This window comes from Cebus imitator, unplaced genomic scaffold (genome assembly GCF_001604975.1).
Source record: "Cebus imitator isolate Cc_AM_T3 unplaced genomic scaffold, Cebus_imitator-1.0 Scaffold250, whole genome shotgun sequence".
Classification (NCBI taxonomy): domain Eukaryota; kingdom Metazoa; phylum Chordata; class Mammalia; order Primates; family Cebidae; genus Cebus; species Cebus imitator.
Window position 1 is genome coordinate 2,038,884 of NW_016107565.1, and position 20,970 is coordinate 2,059,853.

General features: G+C 32.0%; 1 protein-coding gene across 6 annotated transcripts in view; it reads right to left on the reverse strand.

Moving 5' to 3' along the window:
• The window catches only part of CSMD3 (CUB and Sushi multiple domains 3), a 1,251,170-nt gene that overhangs the window by 834,729 nt on the left and 395,471 nt on the right, over nucleotides 1-20,970 (reverse strand). For all 6 annotated transcript variants that reach the window (XM_017498748.2, XM_017498749.2, XM_037727955.1 and 3 more), the window contains exon 6: nucleotides 10,151-10,263. In XM_017498748.2, the coding sequence (XP_017354237.1) occupies nucleotides 10,151-10,263 (113 nt within the window). The remainder of the gene's footprint in view (nucleotides 1-10,150; nucleotides 10,264-20,970) is intronic.

Sequence of the window (20,970 nt, forward strand, 5' to 3'; positions counted from 1 at the left end):
GTTTCACCATGTTGACCAGGATGGTCTTGATTTCTTGACCTCGTGATCCACCCGCCTCGGCCTCCCAAAGTGCTGGGATTACAGGCTTGAGCCACCGCGCCCGGCCCGATATTTTTTCTTTTTGCACACAATTGCTGCATTTTCTAACTCAAAGAATAAATATCCTTATTGGGAAAATGTAATAAAATGGAATGTATAAAATTTGACCTATACTAGATAGTGTTAGAGGACACTATGCGCCCTTCTATGTAAAATTATATATAAAGAAATGAAAAACATTTCATTTCTTAAATATCTCAATACCTTCTCAGTACCTTTGTGGTGAGGAAAAGACCTGTGCTATGTGTCCCACAGTAAGTATGCATTTAAGAATACCAAAAAGAAAAAAAAAATAGCTTTCAAAGGAGTATTTTTTAAATTATTAAAAGTCAGAATTTTGTTGAATTCCCTTATTATACATTTCTTTTAAATTGCACATGGGTGGAGGGAAACCATAATTTTATATGAATTATGGCTTCTAAAGTTCTGAAAATAAGGCATACTAGGGAATACAATAATCATACACAATAAATCATAAAGAGTTAGTGAACAAGAACAAAAGCTGAGGAACAATGGAGAAAAATGATACTGTATCATATTCTCTCAGTGTATTTATGTGATTTTAGAATTAATTTCTTGCTTTCTTATAATTGGCTAGCACTGGCTTAGCTGCCATAAGAGGGCTGCTCACCTTATCTGTTAAGGATGAATAATCAATATGGTAGACTCCAGCCACTTGTGGGTTTTAATCATCTGAAATTAGCTAGTATAACTGAGAAACTGAATGTTTAATTTTATTTAATTATAATTAATCTTAATTTTAATTTAGAAACATGTAGTGCAAAATGTTTTTCCATTACACACAACTTTATTGTGTTGTGGGCTACATTTTAACTGTTGCATCATATAAGATGTAGTCGTAGTGAAGATTTGGGAACATGCATTCTTTCTAGTACTATATACTGATATAACATTAAATGTATTTGGTTGAATATTATGTGAGAGCAATAATTACAGTGATACAGAAGTAAATCATAATTGCTAACAAAGTAAAACATTTATTATATTAATTATGGGTTTTCTTCTAGTCTATAGAAAAAACTATTCACAATGAAAAAAATCAATAAGCAATATGAGATGTGCTATCAGCATAATGCCCTAGAATTTCAACACTTAATATATAAAATAGAATGTAAAATATATTAGTAATATTTTATATAGATTATATGTTGAAATGTTAATATTTTGGCCATATTGGTTAAATATAATCACAATTAATTTTTCCTGTTTCTTTTTACTTTTTACATGGCTACAAGAAAAATTAAACATTTATATATATGTTATATCCTTTTTGGCTGGTGCTGTGCAAAGGAGTCTAGAACTATGTGGAGGTTAACCAGAAGGTGAGGGATACCAAAATTCTCCCCAGGAGTAATAAAAGGGGACACTTCATATTACTCTGAAGCTGTGCTGCCATGAGAACAACTTTTATGTTACTGACATTGGGAGGAATAGATTAAATACAAGAATTTTAGACCTAGAAAGAACTCACAGTCCTGAGATATTAAGTAATCCATCGAAGTTCACAGACTGAAAACTGTATTAAGATTTACTAACCTCTAATCCAGTATCAAGTACTACATTTGAACCTACTATATATTTTAGAAAATATTATCTATATTATAACTGGATATTGATAGATTATCTCCTATTTATTATAGTTGGCATATTTAAGTTTATTCTATCATCAGCAGGAGTATGTGAACCAAACAAAATAGTTATGCTCTTTCCAGAACAATACTTGTATAAAGAAAAATTAATTCCTGGGAATCTATTTTACTCTACTTTTCTAGTCTTAGCTTCTATGGCCATTTCCTGCTACTAAAACATCTGCTTTGGAAAAGAGCAGCCATGCTGAAAACTACAAAAGTAGTGTCCACCTGGAATCTGACAGAGAATATGATCAGATAATCTGGAGTCTCATATTAGTTATGAAAAATCTAAACAGTAATTGCTATATTTGCTGTAGGAAGGGGGGATATAATCCAATGAAATAAGGTTATGTTCTTGTTAGTTTAATAATATAGTGTTTTGATTGAACCCTTTCAACAAACATGCACTGTATATTATGAAATTATTACCTTTCCCAATAAGGATCTTGTAATTCTTTCATTTCAAGCTGTTTTATAGCTACAGATTCCTTCTTTAGTTTTTCAATTAACAGTCAGTAGTACTTGAACTAATAAAAGGTTAAATAAGCCTGTAACATCAGATGATATTATTATTTGTTTCACCAGTATACATACAGTAGTAATGGATATACTCTGCTGATATCTCACATGATTAATTTGTAATATATTTGTCTGTTAACTGTTTGACATACTTTAATGGGGATAATATTTATGATCATATCTATTACACAGATACCTGTAATTCAGTATTTTTAAAAAATCAACAAAATGACAAATAGGGACTTATATTAAGACTCAAAAAAGGTATCATGGAGTACAAGGTGGACCACTGACCATGTGCATACCAGAAGTAGATCCTTGTAAAATTCTCAGTTACAAGGAAGTAAAATCTCTAGTGAAACTAGCTAATATTCACTAGTTGGGTATATCCTATCACTTTTAAGACTCATAGGCTATCAATTTTATCTAGAAGTTCTCTTGAAAAAGGAAGGAGGAGGCCAGGTGAGGTGCCTCATGCCTCTAATCCCAGCACTTTGGGACGCTGAGGTGGGTGGATCACTTGAGGTCAGGAGTTCCAGACCAGCCTGGTCAACATGGTGAAACTTTGTCTCTACTAAATTACAAAAAATTAGCGGGGCGTGGTGGCAGGTGCCTGTAATCCCAGGTACTGGGGAGGCTGAGGCAGGAGAATCACTTGAAGCTGGGAGGCGGAGGTTGCAGTGAACCAAGATCATGCCACTGCACTCCAGCCTAGGAGACAGAATGAGACCCTGTCTCAAAAAAAAAAAAAAAAAAAAAAAAAACAAACAAACAAACAAAAAATCAGGAAGAGGTGATAGAGGTGATATAAGCCCTAAAAGTTTGAACACTTATCCCAAGAATATTTATCCTAAGAAAGCTGACTTTTATCCTAGAAGAGATTGATAAATTTTAAATATCCTATCATTAGCAGGAATGTGTGAATCAAACAAAAGAGTTATGCAAAACGATCTTTTATCAGTTTTATAGTTACCAAGAACTACAATTGAACCTACAAAAAATTTTAGAATACATTATCCATATTATAACTGGATATTGACAGATTGTCTCCTATTTATTGTAGTTGGTGTATTTAAAGATAGTAATCTAAATCAAATCATTTGCTAAGTTGTATCTGGAATTTTACAAATTCCATGAGATCATAACATGAAGCTATTATAATTTGTCTTTGACTTTGTAAGTATTCCAATAAGGGATAAGTTAATATACAAACAAACACATATTCACATGTATTGAACACTGTCTTAAAAATTAGCAAATGTAAGCATTAAAGTTTTGGTGTTTTTAAGAAAGAATTCATGATGTTTTATTTTTGATTATAAATCAGAGTCATTCTAATATCAATGCTATGAAGCTTAATCCAATTCCCTAGAAAAAAAATTGTATAAGGGATTCTCTATCTAATCTTCAAATCCTGAATTCTGTTACTATTCATTAAGTATATTTCTTTTTTGTTTACACTTTCCTGCTGTACTTTTCACCAAAGTTCATTATTATCTGATTTTAAGTGATTCTTTTTATCAGAATCTAAATTTAATGTTTTCACAACTACCCTGTTTTCATGTATAATGTCCTCTAATAATTCTGGTAGTTTCAACGTTAATATATATTGTTAACTCCTAATCAGAAAAAGGATTATAAAACATCTGGGAAAGATAAAGGAAATAATCAACATGACTCCTAAAATTATACTTTAATTCTAAAAACGTATTTTATACATTAAAACTGTATCCCAACTCTAAATACAGTTATATGACTTAATTTTTAATTCATGAATTTTAAAATGTTAAGAAAGATAAAATGTTTTACTAGAAATTGTTATACTACACTAGAGTTAAGCAAAAAAAAATGTCACTAGCATTATGTTTCTGATGTAGAATACTGTGCTCAGTTTACAAGGGTATGTTTCACAGGAAAATTTTTATTTCAGGGAAATTTGAAGTAAAACAATATTTAGCCAGTTTTCTGTCAAATACACATACAACTAATGAACAGAATTTTGTGATGGGAGGTACATAAAAAGATTGCCAAATTTTAGAATTAGAATTATTTTGTTAAAAATGTAGTCAAATTTTCATGTTCAATATTGCAACAACTAAAATTCCCTCTTTACATTTATCAACTTTCCCAGTATTATTTACTTAGATCTCAAATTAAATTAATAAATTTTATTAAACAGAAAGAAAATCATATAATTTAAAATCACAATTAATATAATAAAATGCCTCAATCTTATACTGGCATGACTGTGAAATATTCATTTGTGTCATAGAATAAATGCTATCAGAAAGTTTTTAATAGTTGCTTTAGACACACCAATGGTTGTTTAGATAGACCATTTTGATTATTAATGTTTGATTATTTTTGCTGTTTGTGTAGACGTTGTACTAAAAACAAGATGACTCTCATAGACTGTCAGGTCCACAAAGCAAGAGGTAAAAATATTTTCTATGTTTTTGCTCCACAACAAAAATTGTTTTAAAAAAGGATTTCCATGTGTAAGTATTTATTTAGCATTGAAGTAAACTTGAAGAAAGATGATAATAATATCAAAATCAAATACAAAAAAAAGTACAAGATTAGAGATTATTCTCAAATATTACGTACCAGTGAAACTGAAAATTCTATTTGCTTAAAACTCAGTAAATAAAAATAGCTTGCTTACTTCATAAGTTTAAAATAGTGGAATTGGCCTAAGAATGAAAGCATATTTGACATCAGGATATAAATATTTTATAAATTTTCCCATAGCATATATTTAATAAAAATGAAATAAAACTTACTATACTATGAAAAGATGTGTATTCATTGAATATTTCTGGAATTGCACTAACAAATTTCTATCTATTATCTTTACCAGAAAAGTAATCTACTCATCCATGTCTAATATGGTTTGGTTCTGTGTCCCCACTCAAATCTCATCTTGAATTGTAATCTGCATGTGTTGAGGGAAAGACCTGTAATCCCTATGTGTCAAGAGAGGGAAGTGATTGCAAAGGTGGTTTCCCCCATGCTGTTCTGGTGATAGTGAGTGAATTCTCAAGAGATCTGATGGTTTCATAAGTGGTAGTTTTTTCTGCACTCACACATGCTCTCTCTTGCCTGCCACCATGTAAGACATACTTGCTTCCCCTTCGGGATGAGTATAAGTTTCCCAAGGCCTCCCATCCATGCAGAACTCCCCATCCATGCAGAACTTAAAGAAAAGTCAATGAAATCTCTTTTCTTTAAAAATCATCCAGTCTCTGGTGGTTCTTTATATCAGAGTGGGAACAGACTAATACAATGTCTAATATTCTTCTGATAATACAGTATGTCTAAATTGTCTGAATCAGGAGTTATTGGTCTTCTCTTTTTCATGTCACACTCATCCACCATATCCTCAGAATTATAAATATAACTCATATTGAGAATTATAAAATTAGAATGGAGATTCATGACTAGAATGTGGGATATAAATATTTTATAAATTTTATTAACAAAGGATATGTGAAGGTACAAGAAGAAACAGAAACAAATATAGAAAAAATATATCATTAAACATATTATTGAAAACAAAGATCAGAATACTATCTCTCTTTATGGAAATTTGCTTTGATCCTGTGCTCTATTTTTAAGCCTGGACTATATTTATGATTTCAGAAAATCTGTTATAGAAAGGAAACTGCTTCTCAGTTTTACTTGCAAACTAGCCTATTTTAAAAATCAGTTCCAAGGAAAAGTGTTTTTCCCTTGAGAAACGTGGGCATCCTCATTTGTGATAGTGAGAAATATAAAGCCTAGTGTTTTATCATTTTAACTGTAGCTCCTGGCTTCAAATTTTATGTTTGATCACAATATTTAAATTATTCATTTTCATAGTTAGAATGTGTGCTTTTTCATCTGTTCCATATGGTATCTCTTTCCACTGAAGACTCTTTATTTACTTCATGTCTCATTTTTACAATAAGAAGTCTTAATACCTTTTGATTTACAAAACAATAATATGTCTGGCTACTGTGAATCTGTTTGCTATAAGAAAAACCAAGGCTCAGAGAACTCAGCAAGTGGTATCTTTATGATTCAACTCTAATCTTCTGACTCTGTTCTTTACTTAATATAATATTCTGCATCCCCAATAATCTTATTTACCTTTGTTTAGTAACTGTACATAGGAAATTATGTCAAAAACTTCCCAAATATAAAAAATGGACTACGCCAAAGTTATTGTTTTTGACTGAAACAATGGGCATCTAAAATGCCAGAAGGCTCTAATTGAGGTATATGAAAGAGCATTTTCAATGTGGGTTGAAAGTTTTTTCTTACAATAAAAGATGCCCAGTTGATCTCAAAATACATTTTTCTTACAATGAAAGATGCCCAGTTGATCTCAAAATGATAATAGCCTATTTAAGAATCTATGTAAACTATCATTATTATCAATTAAAATTTAAATATTGTGTGTTGTTATTAATATATCTTTATTTCTTGAAAAATACATTTCTATAAAATATTTGCCTGTATAAGAAGAATCCCATACAAAAATTTTTGGAAGAAAAGATAAAATTCAATTTGTGATTAAAATTTGAGGAATTTAGAAGCTTGAATCTGGAATATTAAATTACTCATGTATTTATATATTTCAAATTGATTAAATACTGCAATTCCTAAACTTACATGATAAATACAGTTATATGAATGCCTAAAGCTATAGCATTTAAGATTGCACACTATAGAAAGAAAAATGTGGAATGTCAAATACATTTAAAAATGAAATGATGCTTAACACTTGAGTAACTGAGACTTATAGAAAAAAATAGTTTTAATTAAAATCTTCTGTAGGTAAGATTTTCTTTCTTAGACAATTGAGTGTCATCTAAAATTCCCCTTCCAATTTTAAAAAAAAGTAAATATGACTATGTACTCATAGAAATAGAAGAGAAATAGAGTTTAGTTTATACTAATGACCAAGTGACAAATATAGAGGTTTCAAAAAATAAATAAGAAGGACTTCCACATACCACAATTAAAGAACAGTTTTACTGTTTATGTGAGAAGCTGCACAGTCCAAGTGCTCATTAGTAGAGGTTTAATGGAACTTGAATGGAGGAACAATATTTTAAAACAAAGACAAATATAATGAAATAATATTGAAGTGACTTTGTCAGGGGAAGAGTCAAAAACTAAATAACTTTTTTTTTTTTAATCAAAGAGGTGACAGTAATAAAGTTCTCAAGTAAGAGATTTATATTATAGGTAAACTGGGGAGAAAAAAGATGTTTTACTTTAGATAGCAGTGGGCATATTTGATACAGGAGCTCAGAGAGAGAATGTATTTTATGTATCAAAGCCATTCTATTTAAATCACATTTTTAGTACTTTTGAGTTGATATAGAACTATGTTTTTTAGTATGCTCTTCTCAGTCTCTACTTAATCTTATTTAAAATTATAATATCCAAAACATTCAGGAAGATAGCATATAATGTAACTTAAAGGTGAGTCTATTTGGGACAGCACATCAGTGTGTATCTATGTACCTACTCCATCAATTATGGAAAATACTATAAAAATAGCTAATGGCATCCAATGAACTCTTTAGTAGTTTGCAGTTAATTTTCATGGTATTTAATAAAGAACAGAGATTGAATAGAAATGTTATAAGGAAAATAATCAGTCTTTGAAAACCTGCAGAATCCTTAAAATACTAAATAATTATAGGTAAATCAATAATACTCAGTACTCAGTAAGTATATGAGTTATTAAGAAACTGAGCTGTATGGAGACTTAGTTTTGACTTCTGTATAATATATTACACAAAATTTTCAATCTTGAAATGGTTTTAATGTAAATAACACTAAAATGAAATAGCATAAAACAATGTAAAAAGCATCATTAGGATTTCATGATAGGGCATGTATTTCAGCATGTCAAAATTATGATTTTGTAGCCATTTATCTTACTATATATTTTTTTTTAATTTAAATTTAATCATTATGATTTCAAGATTTATTTCTCAACTGAATGTATGCTATCTAGGTAGAATATTATTTGGAGATAATGCAATCAGTAAAAGTAAGCCTGGATTAGGAAAGTTTTAAAACAATAATATGCAAAGGCATATTTTTATATAATAAAACTTTCCCTTAAATTTATTATAAAATCAAAGCTTCAATTTTCTTAACCCACTCTATTTCCTCTGTATTGTATGGATATAAATTCCCTCCCTTTTTTGAGTCCCTTTTCCTGCGGAAAATAGAAGTAAATTTTACCTCATAAAACATATCTTTTTCATTTTACTACAGCGATGCTACTTTTCTGTTTGGAAAACAGGTAATGCTTGAAAGCCACAATTCCAATCTTAAAAATACTACAAAAGTCAATTAAAGACCAATGAGTAGTAGAAAAGATCCCATGAATCAAAGAAGATTGTTTTTTGAATTTCTACCATGCCATTAGCTTTAACTCATTGTAGAGAGAAATCAGAGCCATAGAATTATGTGGATGAAAACTCCAAAAGAAAAAGGATCAACCTAGAGATAAAGAGACTTCACAGTAATACCTTATTTTCAATAAAATATCTCTCTAATGTACATAAAAATTTTAGAAATTAAAATTGGGAACTAGATAAAATATTTTTACAAATTTCATAGTGACACTGGCTTAAACCTGCAAGATTCAAGTTGCCATGCCTAAAGAGCTATTTTAAAAAATATATGAAAATAAATTCTTCTATGAATATTTATTTTTCAATTCTAAAATTTAGTGTTTTATGATGGCTAATATTTTCTGAGAAATGTTAATGCATTGCATAGTTTTAAAAGCATATTTGCATTTATATTTCTATTCCAATTAACTACTTTAGAAATGAACATTACTATAAATTTTCTATAGTAGACTTCGTCTAAAATCTTGATTTTAAGTTACTTTCCTAAGGATTTTTCATTGCAGTGATACTCGGTACAGTATTATGAAAGTCAAATTACAAATCACATTAAGCTATTGCAGTTTTTGAGAGAAACCTTATTGATAGAACAGCTTCAGAGAGGTTACTGGTGTTCAAAATATAAACTAATTGTTAAATTTTGTATTCCAAAAAAAATATATGATCTAATGCCACTTTGAGTACTAAATATAAGCTTCCTAAAGTCATCATATTAAATTTACAAAGTGCTTAGGACTGAAGACTACTAAAGGGGAAAGCATTAAATAAAAAATAAAACACAGATAAATGGAAGAATGTGACTGTGGCAATGCTTACTATTCCCTAAAAAGTAGGCTATACACTACTGAAAATGAAATGAATTATTTATGTAAGTAGTCTGAGGATAAAGCACACTAAGCTCACATAGTATTACTGAACATTGTAGAAGCTAGATTTTCATTAGTACTCAATCTTCACACCAATCTTATTCCAAAGAGTTTTTCAAGTTAATGCATCAAATATGTCCTATGTCTTGAAAATTATTTTTGTTAACAAAATTGGTAGATAAAACTCCTAACAAGATTAATTAAACTAGCACCAACAAACACACTGCACACAGAAGTGAGTTTTAATTGATGAAGGGCCTACTTACAACTGAAGGTTTTCTACAGTGATTTGTGGTGCAACTTTGGCTAGTGTGTCCAATTGTCCAATTGCTGAAGCACTTTATTAAAGCAAAATATTGCATCTATTACATGCTACCTTTTAGAAATCATAATATTCATTATTTACTAAAAATCAACTAACTTTAATATTGTAGTTATGATCACATTATTGCCTCAGCAAGAGAACGACCATTTTTCCCTATACAAAGTACCATTTCCAAATGTTAAAGATATTTTCCTATCAGAAAATGCAGTTGTGTACACCAAAGTTATTTTACATATCAAAAGAGGCAGAGGTATTCCACAAATATACCTTGATAGGGAGCACTAAATCCACGATATCGATGATTGCTGTCTGTAACAAAATGCAGTCTGAGCCAGTTTTTGTTGCTGATAATTGGTGGTGGTATATTCATTCCAGATAACCTGAATTATGAAAGACAATAACAACAAAATTTAAAAAGCTTTTCAGCAGTAAACTTTTTCACAAAATTGGGACCAAACAAATGTCTACTTATATTCACGATTTTGCACTGTCAACTTTTTAAGTACAAATGAAATAGTTCTTTTATGAATAGAAAAGTCAATCATAGAATAGTGTAATTCTGAACACATGGTGTTCCAATCAGATTGTGTATATTAATACAATCAATTGTAAAACTTTAACTGCACATGATTTTTGATTCATCCAAATTTATTTATTGCACAAATAATATGATTTATTGTATTGTTAATAATAAAGAAAACGGAGCTGATTGTGCCAGTTACCATGCTTCCCATGTATGTATTGATATAATAAAGTTACAAAAATCAAAAGACCTTAAACAAATTGATATCCTTATTTCCAGAGTAAGATTGTACAGTTATCTTCTTATACTCCCTCCTATCCACTTAATGTTTTTTCAATATTTCTCACTAAATGGCAAATTACACAATTTCTTTTCATAGAACAAGCACGGATTTTATGCAATTTCATAATCTTATAAATGTTCAAGACTAGCTTTCATTATAATAAATAATTCTATAGTGTATTAGAGACCTGCACAAATGGATAGGCAGAAAAAAGATTGTATATATCCAAACAAATATAAATGGATAGAGAGTCTTCACATATTTGGTTGCAAAAACACCATTTATATTATACTCAAAACAAGAATCTTAAAGCAAAATATAGGAACTATGCTCCAGATATTGGTCACAATTAATATATAAATTACCTCTCACTTTAAAATTTTTGACAATTTAAAGCAAAGCAGCTTTTCAGACATAATGCAATTAAAAAATACTGCCCTATTATACTTCCACCATATATCTAACCATTTAAATTTTAAGTGTTTGCTATAAGGTCAAAGTAAAAGAGCCTCAAAAGCAAGGCTGTTACATAATTACAAAGAGTTTCAAATTAATATTTCTTAATAACCAGAATATGATATATATTTCCTATTCTTCAAAGCTCACACTTCTCTTCTTCAGAAGTCAAAACAAACAGCTGATTTATTAGACTATGTCTGTGGGGGTGCGGGTGTCAGGAGGAATTACAATCTTTTCTCACCTCTTGGCAATTAGTCATGCTAAGGAAAGAGTAAAAGGAGGATGGAAAATCTGTCCTTGAATATGTAATCAGTTTTAAGGTGTAGGTACAGGGATGTAAGGACCCTCTATCCAATACTCTTTCTTCTTTATCTCTGAAAACCCAAGTTTCCTAAGATGTGTGGGAGCTAGCCATCACTTTTTGTGGATGACCAACTGCCCATTAAAATATAAAATCACTTTTATTGTATCATTGTGCCTACTGGTGTATAGAATGTTGAATTCCAATATGAATACATTGGGATCTAGGCACTTATTTCTCATTTTTATTCTTGGATTGCAATGCATTTTCTGTAACGTTTCCCTATTAGTCATCTATTTTCTCTTTTCATAGTGTTGAATCTGTTTGTTGAGCTGGCTGATTTTTCTTCCAATCTGAATTTAGTTAATAAAAATATATAATATAACTGTATAATTTTAGATTCAAGTTTTAAAATCTGATTTCATTACTTTCAGAAAATATACAGGTTATGTTTACTCTTGTTGGTTGGTTGGCTTGGTTAAAATAGTAATTCAGTGAAAAATTATTTGGATTTGGTTCAATTACATTTTCAATTGAATAGCATAGTTCATGCTAGATTTTGATTTACAACTTGATTTTTGTTCAATTCCCTGTTTTGATGAACATGAATATCCATTTGGGAAAGTATAATTATTTTTGACAGGTTGAACATATTTCTAGATACATGGAGGTGTGTAATACACTGAAGCACAGAGTTTGGAGACAGGCCCCTAAAAGACCCAGTAAATGAGAATCAACTCCACAAGGACATTAAGAAATGTGAGAAAGGAAGTAAAGATGAAATGGACAATAAAAATGATAAACTTTCCATCTTTTCCAGGGACATGAAAGGTAATTTCAGTAATAGAGTACAGGAAAGGCAAGTAATAGCTATATGTAACTATAGTTTGCAACTTGAATTTACTTTCAGTAATCTAAGATAGTGGACCTGAAGAAAGCAGAGCCGCTGTAGCAAGAGGCAGAATGTGCATGAGGTGGAGCAAATAGTGGCAAATTAACAAGGGTGAAACTAAGAGAAATTCCTGACAGCCTCTGGTTCAGCATATGAAGCAGAACCTTAGATAAGCCAAGAAACTGAATTAGAAAGTACTTGCACCAGAGCATCCCTCTGCCAACAGAAAGAAATATACAGAATACATGATAAAGAATTCCATACAAAAATTTTTGGAAGAAAAGATAAAAATCAAATTGTGATTAAAATTTGAGGAATTTAGAAGCTTGAATCTTGAATATTAAAGAATTTCTGGAAATAAAGTTTCCATTGTTTTAATATATTTTTCAGTTCACCATAAAAATATCCATACTCATGATTATATGTCTTAAATTACTAAACTGGATTTTAGAATAATTATATCAAGAAAAGTATGGTAATAATACACATCAAAAATTTGTCACCTACTACTATACGTATTTGTAATAGAAAATTTAATCTCTTGGGTAATAAATAAATTGTAATGTAATTACTGAAAAATTATTAATGTCATCAAATTTCATTGCATGTTTAATGAAGAAATAAATGCTGACAATAATACAGAGGAACTTGCCATAATTAATATGTGCAAACAATTTTTAGTTCTCCAATTTACTGCAGAAATCACTCAATAATAAATTGATATTTAAAAGCCTATGTAATTGTTTCCATTGTAATTAGTCCTTTATCAAATATAATTATAATCCTTATGACATGATTTTAAGAATTGGTTAAACACAAGAAACTTGAGAGAACCACAGCCTTTTTGGTAAAGTTCCTAAAACTATTCTGAGCTTATTCCTTTGGCTTATGACTCTCCTGTCAGGTCCTCATTTCAGTCATATCTGGTTTTTTTGCTGTCTAAAATTTTGTCATCAACAGCTATCACTTTTGATAGCTCTGACATCTGTTTTTTAAAAATATTTCCAGAAAAAAATAGCCAAGCCAAGACTAAGCAAAAACAACAGATCTGGAGGAATCACACTACCTGATTTCAAACTATATTATAAGGTTATTGTCACTAAAACACTGTGGTACTGGTATAAAAATAGGCATGTAGGCCAATGGAACAAAATAGAGAACCCAGAAATAAACCCAAATACTTACAGCCAACTGATCTTTGACAAAGCAAGCAAAAATATTTAGTGGAGAAAGGACACTCTTTTCAACAAATGGTGCTGGGATAACTGGCTAGCCACATAGAGGAGAATGACACTGGATCCTCATTTATCACCTTATAAAAAATCAACTCAAGAAGGATTAAGGACTTAAGACCTGAAACTATAAAAATTCCAGAAGACAACATTGGGAAAACTCTTCTAGGCATTGTCTTAGGCAAGGATTTCACGACCAAGAACCCAAAAGCAAATGGAATAAAAACAAATATAAATATCTGGGACCTAATTAAACTACAGAGCTTTCACATGACAAAAGGAACAGTCAGCAGAGTAAACAGATAACCCACAGAGTGAGAGAAAATCTTCACAATTTATACATCTGATAAAGGACTATTATATAGAATTTACAACTAACTTAAACAAATCAGTAAGAAAACAACAAACAATCCCATCAAATAGTGGGCTAAGGACATGAGTAGACAACTCTCAAAAGCAGTTATATAGATAGCCAACAGACGTATGAAGAAATGCTCAATAGCACTAATGATCAGGGAAATGCAAATCAAAACCACAATGTGATACCACCTTACTGCTGCAAAAATGGCCATAATTAAAAAAAAAAATTAAAAAACAGTAGATGTTGGCATGGATGCGGTGATCAGGGAACACTTCTACACTGCTAATGGGAATGTAAACTAGTACAGCCACTATATAAAACCATGTGGAGATTCCTTAAAGAACCAAAAGTAAAACTACCATTTAATACAGTAATCTCTCTACTGGGTATCTACCCAGAGAAAAACAAGTCATTAATTGAAAAAGACTTGCACATGCATGTTTACAGCAGCACAATTCACAATTTTAAAATTGTGAAAGCAATCCAAATGCCCATCAATCAACAAGCAAATAAAGAAACTGTGACATAGATAGATAGATAGATAATGGAATATTACTCAGCTATAAAAAGGAATGAATTAACAGCATTGCAGCGAACTGAATGAAATTAGAGACTATTATTCTAAGTGAAGTAACTCAGGGATAAAAAATCCAAACATCATATGTTCTTACTGATATGTGGGAACCAAGCTATGAGGATGTAAAGGCATAAAAATGATACAATGGACTTTTGGGACTTGGTGGAAAGAGTGAGAGCGGGGCAAGGGATACATGACTATAAATATGGTGCAGTGTGCACTTCTTGGGTGATGGGTGCACCAAAATATCATAAATCACCACTAAAGAACTTACTCATGTAAGCAAATAGCACCTGTACCCCAATAACTTATGAAATAAATAAATAAATAAATAAATAAATGGAATAACAAAGCCTGAATGACAGGACATCTGTTTACAGCATGGTTTGCTAAATATTTTAAGCCCACATTTGAGACCTACTCCTCAGAATAAAAGATTTTATTAAAAACATTACTGCTCATTGACAATGCACCTGGTCAATGAAGAGCTGTGATGAAGATATACGAGGAAATGAATGTTGAGCCATGGAATCAAGGAGGAATTTTGACTTTAAACTATTATTATTTAATAGATATGTTTCATAAGGCCATACCTGACATAGATGGTGATTCCTCTGATGGATCTTGGCAAAGTAAATAGAAATCATCTTGGAATGATTCACCACTTTTTATGCCATCAAGAACATTCATGATCCATGAGAGGAGGTTAAAATATCCACATTAACAAGAGTGTGAAAAAAGCTGATTACAAACTAAAAGATTCAAGACTTCAATCAAAGAAGTAACTGCAGATATGGTAGAAAGAGCAAGAGAACTAGAATTAGAAGTGGAGACTAAATATGTAACTGAATTGCTTTAATCTCATAATTAAACTTGAATGGATGAGTAGTTGCTTCTTACAATGAGAAAATAAAGTGATTTCTTGAGATGGAATCTACTCCTGTTGAAGATAGATTAAAATTGCTAATATGATAAAAAGGATTTAGAATATTACATAAACCTACCTCATAAAGCAAGAGAGAATTCAAGAAGATTGGCTCTCATTTTGAAAGAAGTTTTTACTGTGGAGAAAATGCTACCAGACAGCACTGCATGCTAGAGAAATCTTCGTGGAAGAAAAAGTCAATTGATACTGCAAATTTCACTCGTCTTAAGATTTTTCACAGCCATCCCAACTTTTAGCAACCACCACCCTGATAGTTCAGCAGCCATCAACATCAAGGCAAGACCTTCCCCTACCAAAAAGATGATGACTCACTGAAGGCTCAGATGATCATTAGCATTTTTTATTGGCAAAGTATTTTAATTAAGGTATATACATCATTCTAGTAGACATAATCCTACTGAGCACTTAATAGACTACACTATATCGTAAACATAACTTTTATATGCACTGGAAAACTGAAAAACTAGGATGACCTGATTTATTGCAATATTAGTTCATTGTGGTGGTCTGGAACCAACTTCTCACTATCTCCAAAGTATGCCTGTATAGCCTTTTAAAAATTCAATTTGTAATTAAAAATTTCAAAAAATTTCCCGACTAAGATGTTTTTAATAGAGGATAATATTAAGTATATTTTTTAAATAAATAAATAAATAAAACAAATAAAAAATAAAATAATATTATCTTCTTTTTTATAGATACTAGAACAGGAGGAAATATTTCTCAACTCATTTCATAAGGTTAGTATTATGTTTATAAGGAAAACAGGCAAAGTCAGTACAAAACGAAAATCTATAGAACAATATTTCACATAAACTTAGGTGCAAAAATCCTCAATAAAATAATATCAAATTATTACAAAAATAATTACATGCTTTGAACTTGTGTGATTTATTGGAGTTATAAAAACAGGCTAAACATTTGAAACTCAATTATTGTAATCTACCATATGAACAATCTATAGAAGAAAAATAAAATGACCAGACCAATTGTCACAGGAAAAGCATTTGACAAAATTCACCACCCATGTATGATTTAAAAAAAAAAAATCTCAGCAAATTAAGAATAAAAAAAATATTTCTCTACTTGGTAAAGAACACATACACAAAACTTATAATTAATATCATACTTAATGTTAAATTTAGGATCCTGACCTAAATTTAGGATGCTGACCTAAATTTAGGATGAAGACATTGGTGTCTTTATTTAGGACACCAACGTCTTCATTTACTACTCTTATTAAACATAGCGCTGGGAGTTCTAGCTGGTGCAATACGTGTATGAAAAAAATAGACATAAGAAAGAAAAAATAAAACTGTCCCTATATACAGATGACATGGTTGTTTATATAGAAAATTCCAAGCAATCTACATAAAACCCTCCTGAAACTAATACATAAGTTCAACCAGGTCACAGGATAGAAGATGAACATACAAATATCAAACACATTTTAAAATGTTAATAGTGAACATGTGGAAATTGAAGTAAAATCATAATACAATGTGCAACTACTCTGAAGAAAATCAAATAGATATAAAACTAGTTAGTAAATTATTTATAGGCTTTGCATCTGGAATATTATAAACTACAATAAAAAAGCAAAGATATAAATAAGTGGAAAGATACATCTTTTTCATGATTTGCAAGACTGAAAATAGGAGACATTTCAATTCTCCCCAAAATGATCTATAGGTTTAATTCAATTCCTATGAAAATCTCAGCAAATTATTTTTGTAAGCATTGCCAAGATCATTGTAGAATTTATATGTAAAGTCCTAGAACCAAGACTAACTTAAAACAAATTTGAGAAAAAGAAACAATGAGTTAGTAGTAATGATTCTATCTTATTGTCAAGGTTTACTATACAGCTAAACTAATGAAAAAAGTAAGGTACTGGTGAAGGAATGTACACATATATCACTGGAATAGAATAACAAACCCAGAAATAAATGAACACAAATATGTCCAATTGATTCCTGATTAAGGTACAAAAAGCAATTCAAGGGTTCAATGATTGGCTTCTTCACAACTGATGAGGGAGCATCTGGACAACCATAGGCAAAAAACAAACCACCTATACTTCACACTTATGCAAATATAAAAAGCTCAGAATTGATCATGGACTTACAAGTAACTCTATAAAACACTTAGAAAAACATGTCACAGAAAATCTTCAAGATCTTGTGCTAGGTGAAGAATTTCAGAATTAAGCTCAAAAACAGGATTCATAAAAAATAATAAATTGGACATCATCAATATTAAACCATTTCACTGTGAAGAAGATACTGAATAAGAAGATGAAAAGACAAACTACAAAATGTAAAAAAAGTGTTAATATATCATACACCTGACAGAGAGCCTATATCTACAGTTTATAAATAATTTCCAAACTCAACTGTTAAAAAAAAAAAAACCATTCACAAAATGAGAGGAGACTTGAATGGGTATTTCACTGAAAAGGATCTATAGATGGCAATAGGTATATGAGTAGACAGTCTTTGAAAAATACAAGTTAAAATCACAGTGAGATATTATAATACATCTACCAGAATGGCTAAAATTAAAACCAGTGACTACATCAAATGTGAGGAAGCAGAGAAACTGAATCACTTACATAATGCTGGTGAGATTGTAAAATGGTATACCAACACTGGAAAAAAATATCAGTCTTTTATAAAGCCAAAATTACACTTGCCATGTAACCCTGAAATTGTACTATTGAGTCCTCATTATCCCAGAGAAATGAAAGATTAGGTTCTCACAAAAACCTGTACATGAATCTTCAAAGTAGATTTACTTATAATAGCCCAAATCTTCAAAGAACACAGATGGTCTACAACCGGTGAATGATTCAACAAACTGCCGTATATCCATATCATGGAATACTATTCAGCATTAAACAGGAACAAACTACTGATGTACACAACAACTTCCATAAATCTCAAGGTAATTTTGTGTAAAACAAAACATTATGAGCAAAGAAAAATCCAATCTCAAAGTGAAGGACTCTTCCCGGATCCACAAGGGGTGGGGTTTCAAAGGCAGGAACATAAAGAACCCACTGAAAGCTCTGGGAGGAGGGGCTCTAACTCAGAGTTGTAGACTAAGTAGCCAATCCAGTATCAGAGTCAAAGATCAATCACTCCAGAGGAAGTTTGAAAGAACTCCTCTCATTGGACAAGAACTTCAATGGAGAGGGAATAACTCAAGAGATAAAATCCCGCTGCTTCTTCCCTATATGGATTCTTTCTCTGGATCCCCTCCCACAGCAGCCTGGGAGCGCTCTCGCTATCTCTCTCTCTCACTCTCTCTCTCTTTCCCTCCCTCTCTGTCTCTCTCTCTCTCTTTCTATCTCCCTACCTAATAAATCACTCTCTGCCAAAGTCTTTGGGTCCATGATATTAATTCGAATGGCAAACTCACCATACCTCTGGGGCGCCTTTCTTTGGGGTAAGATAGCCCAAGAACCTTGGATTGGGGAATTGGGGGCATCTTCTGGATGCCCCCACTCCCTCCCCCCCAGTTACAAAAGATTACAGATTATATAATTCCCTTCATATAACATTCTTGGAATGAAAAAATTAAAGACATGTAGAATTGAGTAGTCGTTAGTAGGTGTTATGGCTGGGCAGGTTAGGTGGGACATAGCTGCTGCTATAAAGGGATAGCTCAAGGGATTCATATGATGGAATTTCCCTGTAACTTGACTACAGTAATGGTTACAGGGATCTACACTGTGATAAAGTGCACAGCATAAAATACAATACAAATACTTGCACAACTAGTGAAATCTGAATCAGTTAAATGGATTGTAAATGTAATGATAATTTTCTGGTTGTAATATTGTGCCATAGTTATGAAAAATGCTACTCTTGTGGGATAGTGAGTGAACAATATATGGAATTGATATGGTTTGGCTCTGTGTCCTCACTCAAATCTCATCTTGAATTGTAATACCCACATGTTGAAAGATTGACCTGGTGGAAGTGACTGGATTATGGGGGCAGTTTCTCCCTGCTGCTCCCATGATAGTGAGAGAGTTCGCATGAGATCTGATGGTTTTAAAAGTGGTAGTTTCTCCTGCATGCTCTATTTCTCCCTCTCTTGCTGCCCTGTAAGAAGGTGTTTTCTTCTTTTTCCCCTTCTGCCATGATAGTTATGTTTCCTAAGGCCTTCCCAGCCATGTGGAACTGTGAGTAAATTAAACCTCTTTGTTAATAAATTACCCATTCTCAGGTAACATCTTTATGGCAGTGTGGTAACAGACTAATATAGAGAGTTGGGACCAGCAGAGTGATGTACTCCTACAAAGATAATCTGAAAATGTGGAAGTGACTTTGGAACTGGGTAAAAGGCAGAGGTTGGAAGAGTGTGGAGGGCTCAGGAGAACAGGTAGATGTGGAAAAGTTTGAAACTTCCTAGAGACTTGAATTGGTTTTGAACAAAATGCTGATAGTACTATAGACAATGAAATCCCAGGCTGAGGTGGTCTCAGATGGAGATAATGATCTTATTGGCAACTGGAACAAAGGTCACTCTTGCTATGCATCAGCAAAGAGGCTAGTGGCATTTTACTTCTGCTCTAGAGATCTATGGAACTTTGAGCTTAAGAGAGATGATTTAAGGTATCTGCCAAAAGAAATTTCTAAGAAGCAAAGCATTCAAGAGGTCGCCTGGCTTATTTTGAAAGTATTTAGTTATATGAATTCATAAAGAGATGGTTTGAAATTGGAATATATGTTTAAAAGAAAAGAAAAGCATAAAGGTTTGAAAAATTTGCAGTCTGACCTTGTGGTAGAAAAGGAAAACCCATATTCTGGGGAGTGATTCAAGCCAGCTGCAGGAATGTGCATAACTAATGAGGGGCTGATGTTAATAGCCAAGACATTGAGGAAAATGTCTCTAGTGCATGTCAGAGAACTTCCAGCAGCCCTTCCCACCCCAGACCTTGGGGTCCTAGGAGGAAAAAAATGGCTTCCTGGGCTGTACCCAGGGCCCCACTGTTCTGTGCAGCTTCGGGACTTGACCCTGCATCCCAGCTGTTACAGCTCCAGCCATGGCTAAAAGGGGTCAAGGCACAGATTGGGCCATTGCTTTAGATGGTGCAAGCCCCAATCCTTGGTGGCTTCCCTGTGGTATTGGGCCTGCAGGTATGTGGAAGACAAGAGTTGAACTTTGGGAGTCTCCACCTAGATTTCAGAGTATGTATGGAAACACCTGGAAGTACAGGCAGAAGAGTTCTCGTGAAGAACATCTACTAGGGCAATGCAGAGGGGAAATATGGAGTTGGAGCTCCCACACTAAGTCCCCACTAGGGCACTGCTTAGTGGGCCTGGATGTAAGGCATACAGTCAAAGAAGATCATTTAGGAGCTTTAAGATTTAATGACTGCCCCACCATGTTTTGGACATGCATGGGACCTGTGGCTCCTTTGTTTTGGCCAATTTCTCCTACTTGGAATGAGAACATTTACCCAATGCTTGAGCCTGCACGGTATCTTGGAAGTAACTTTT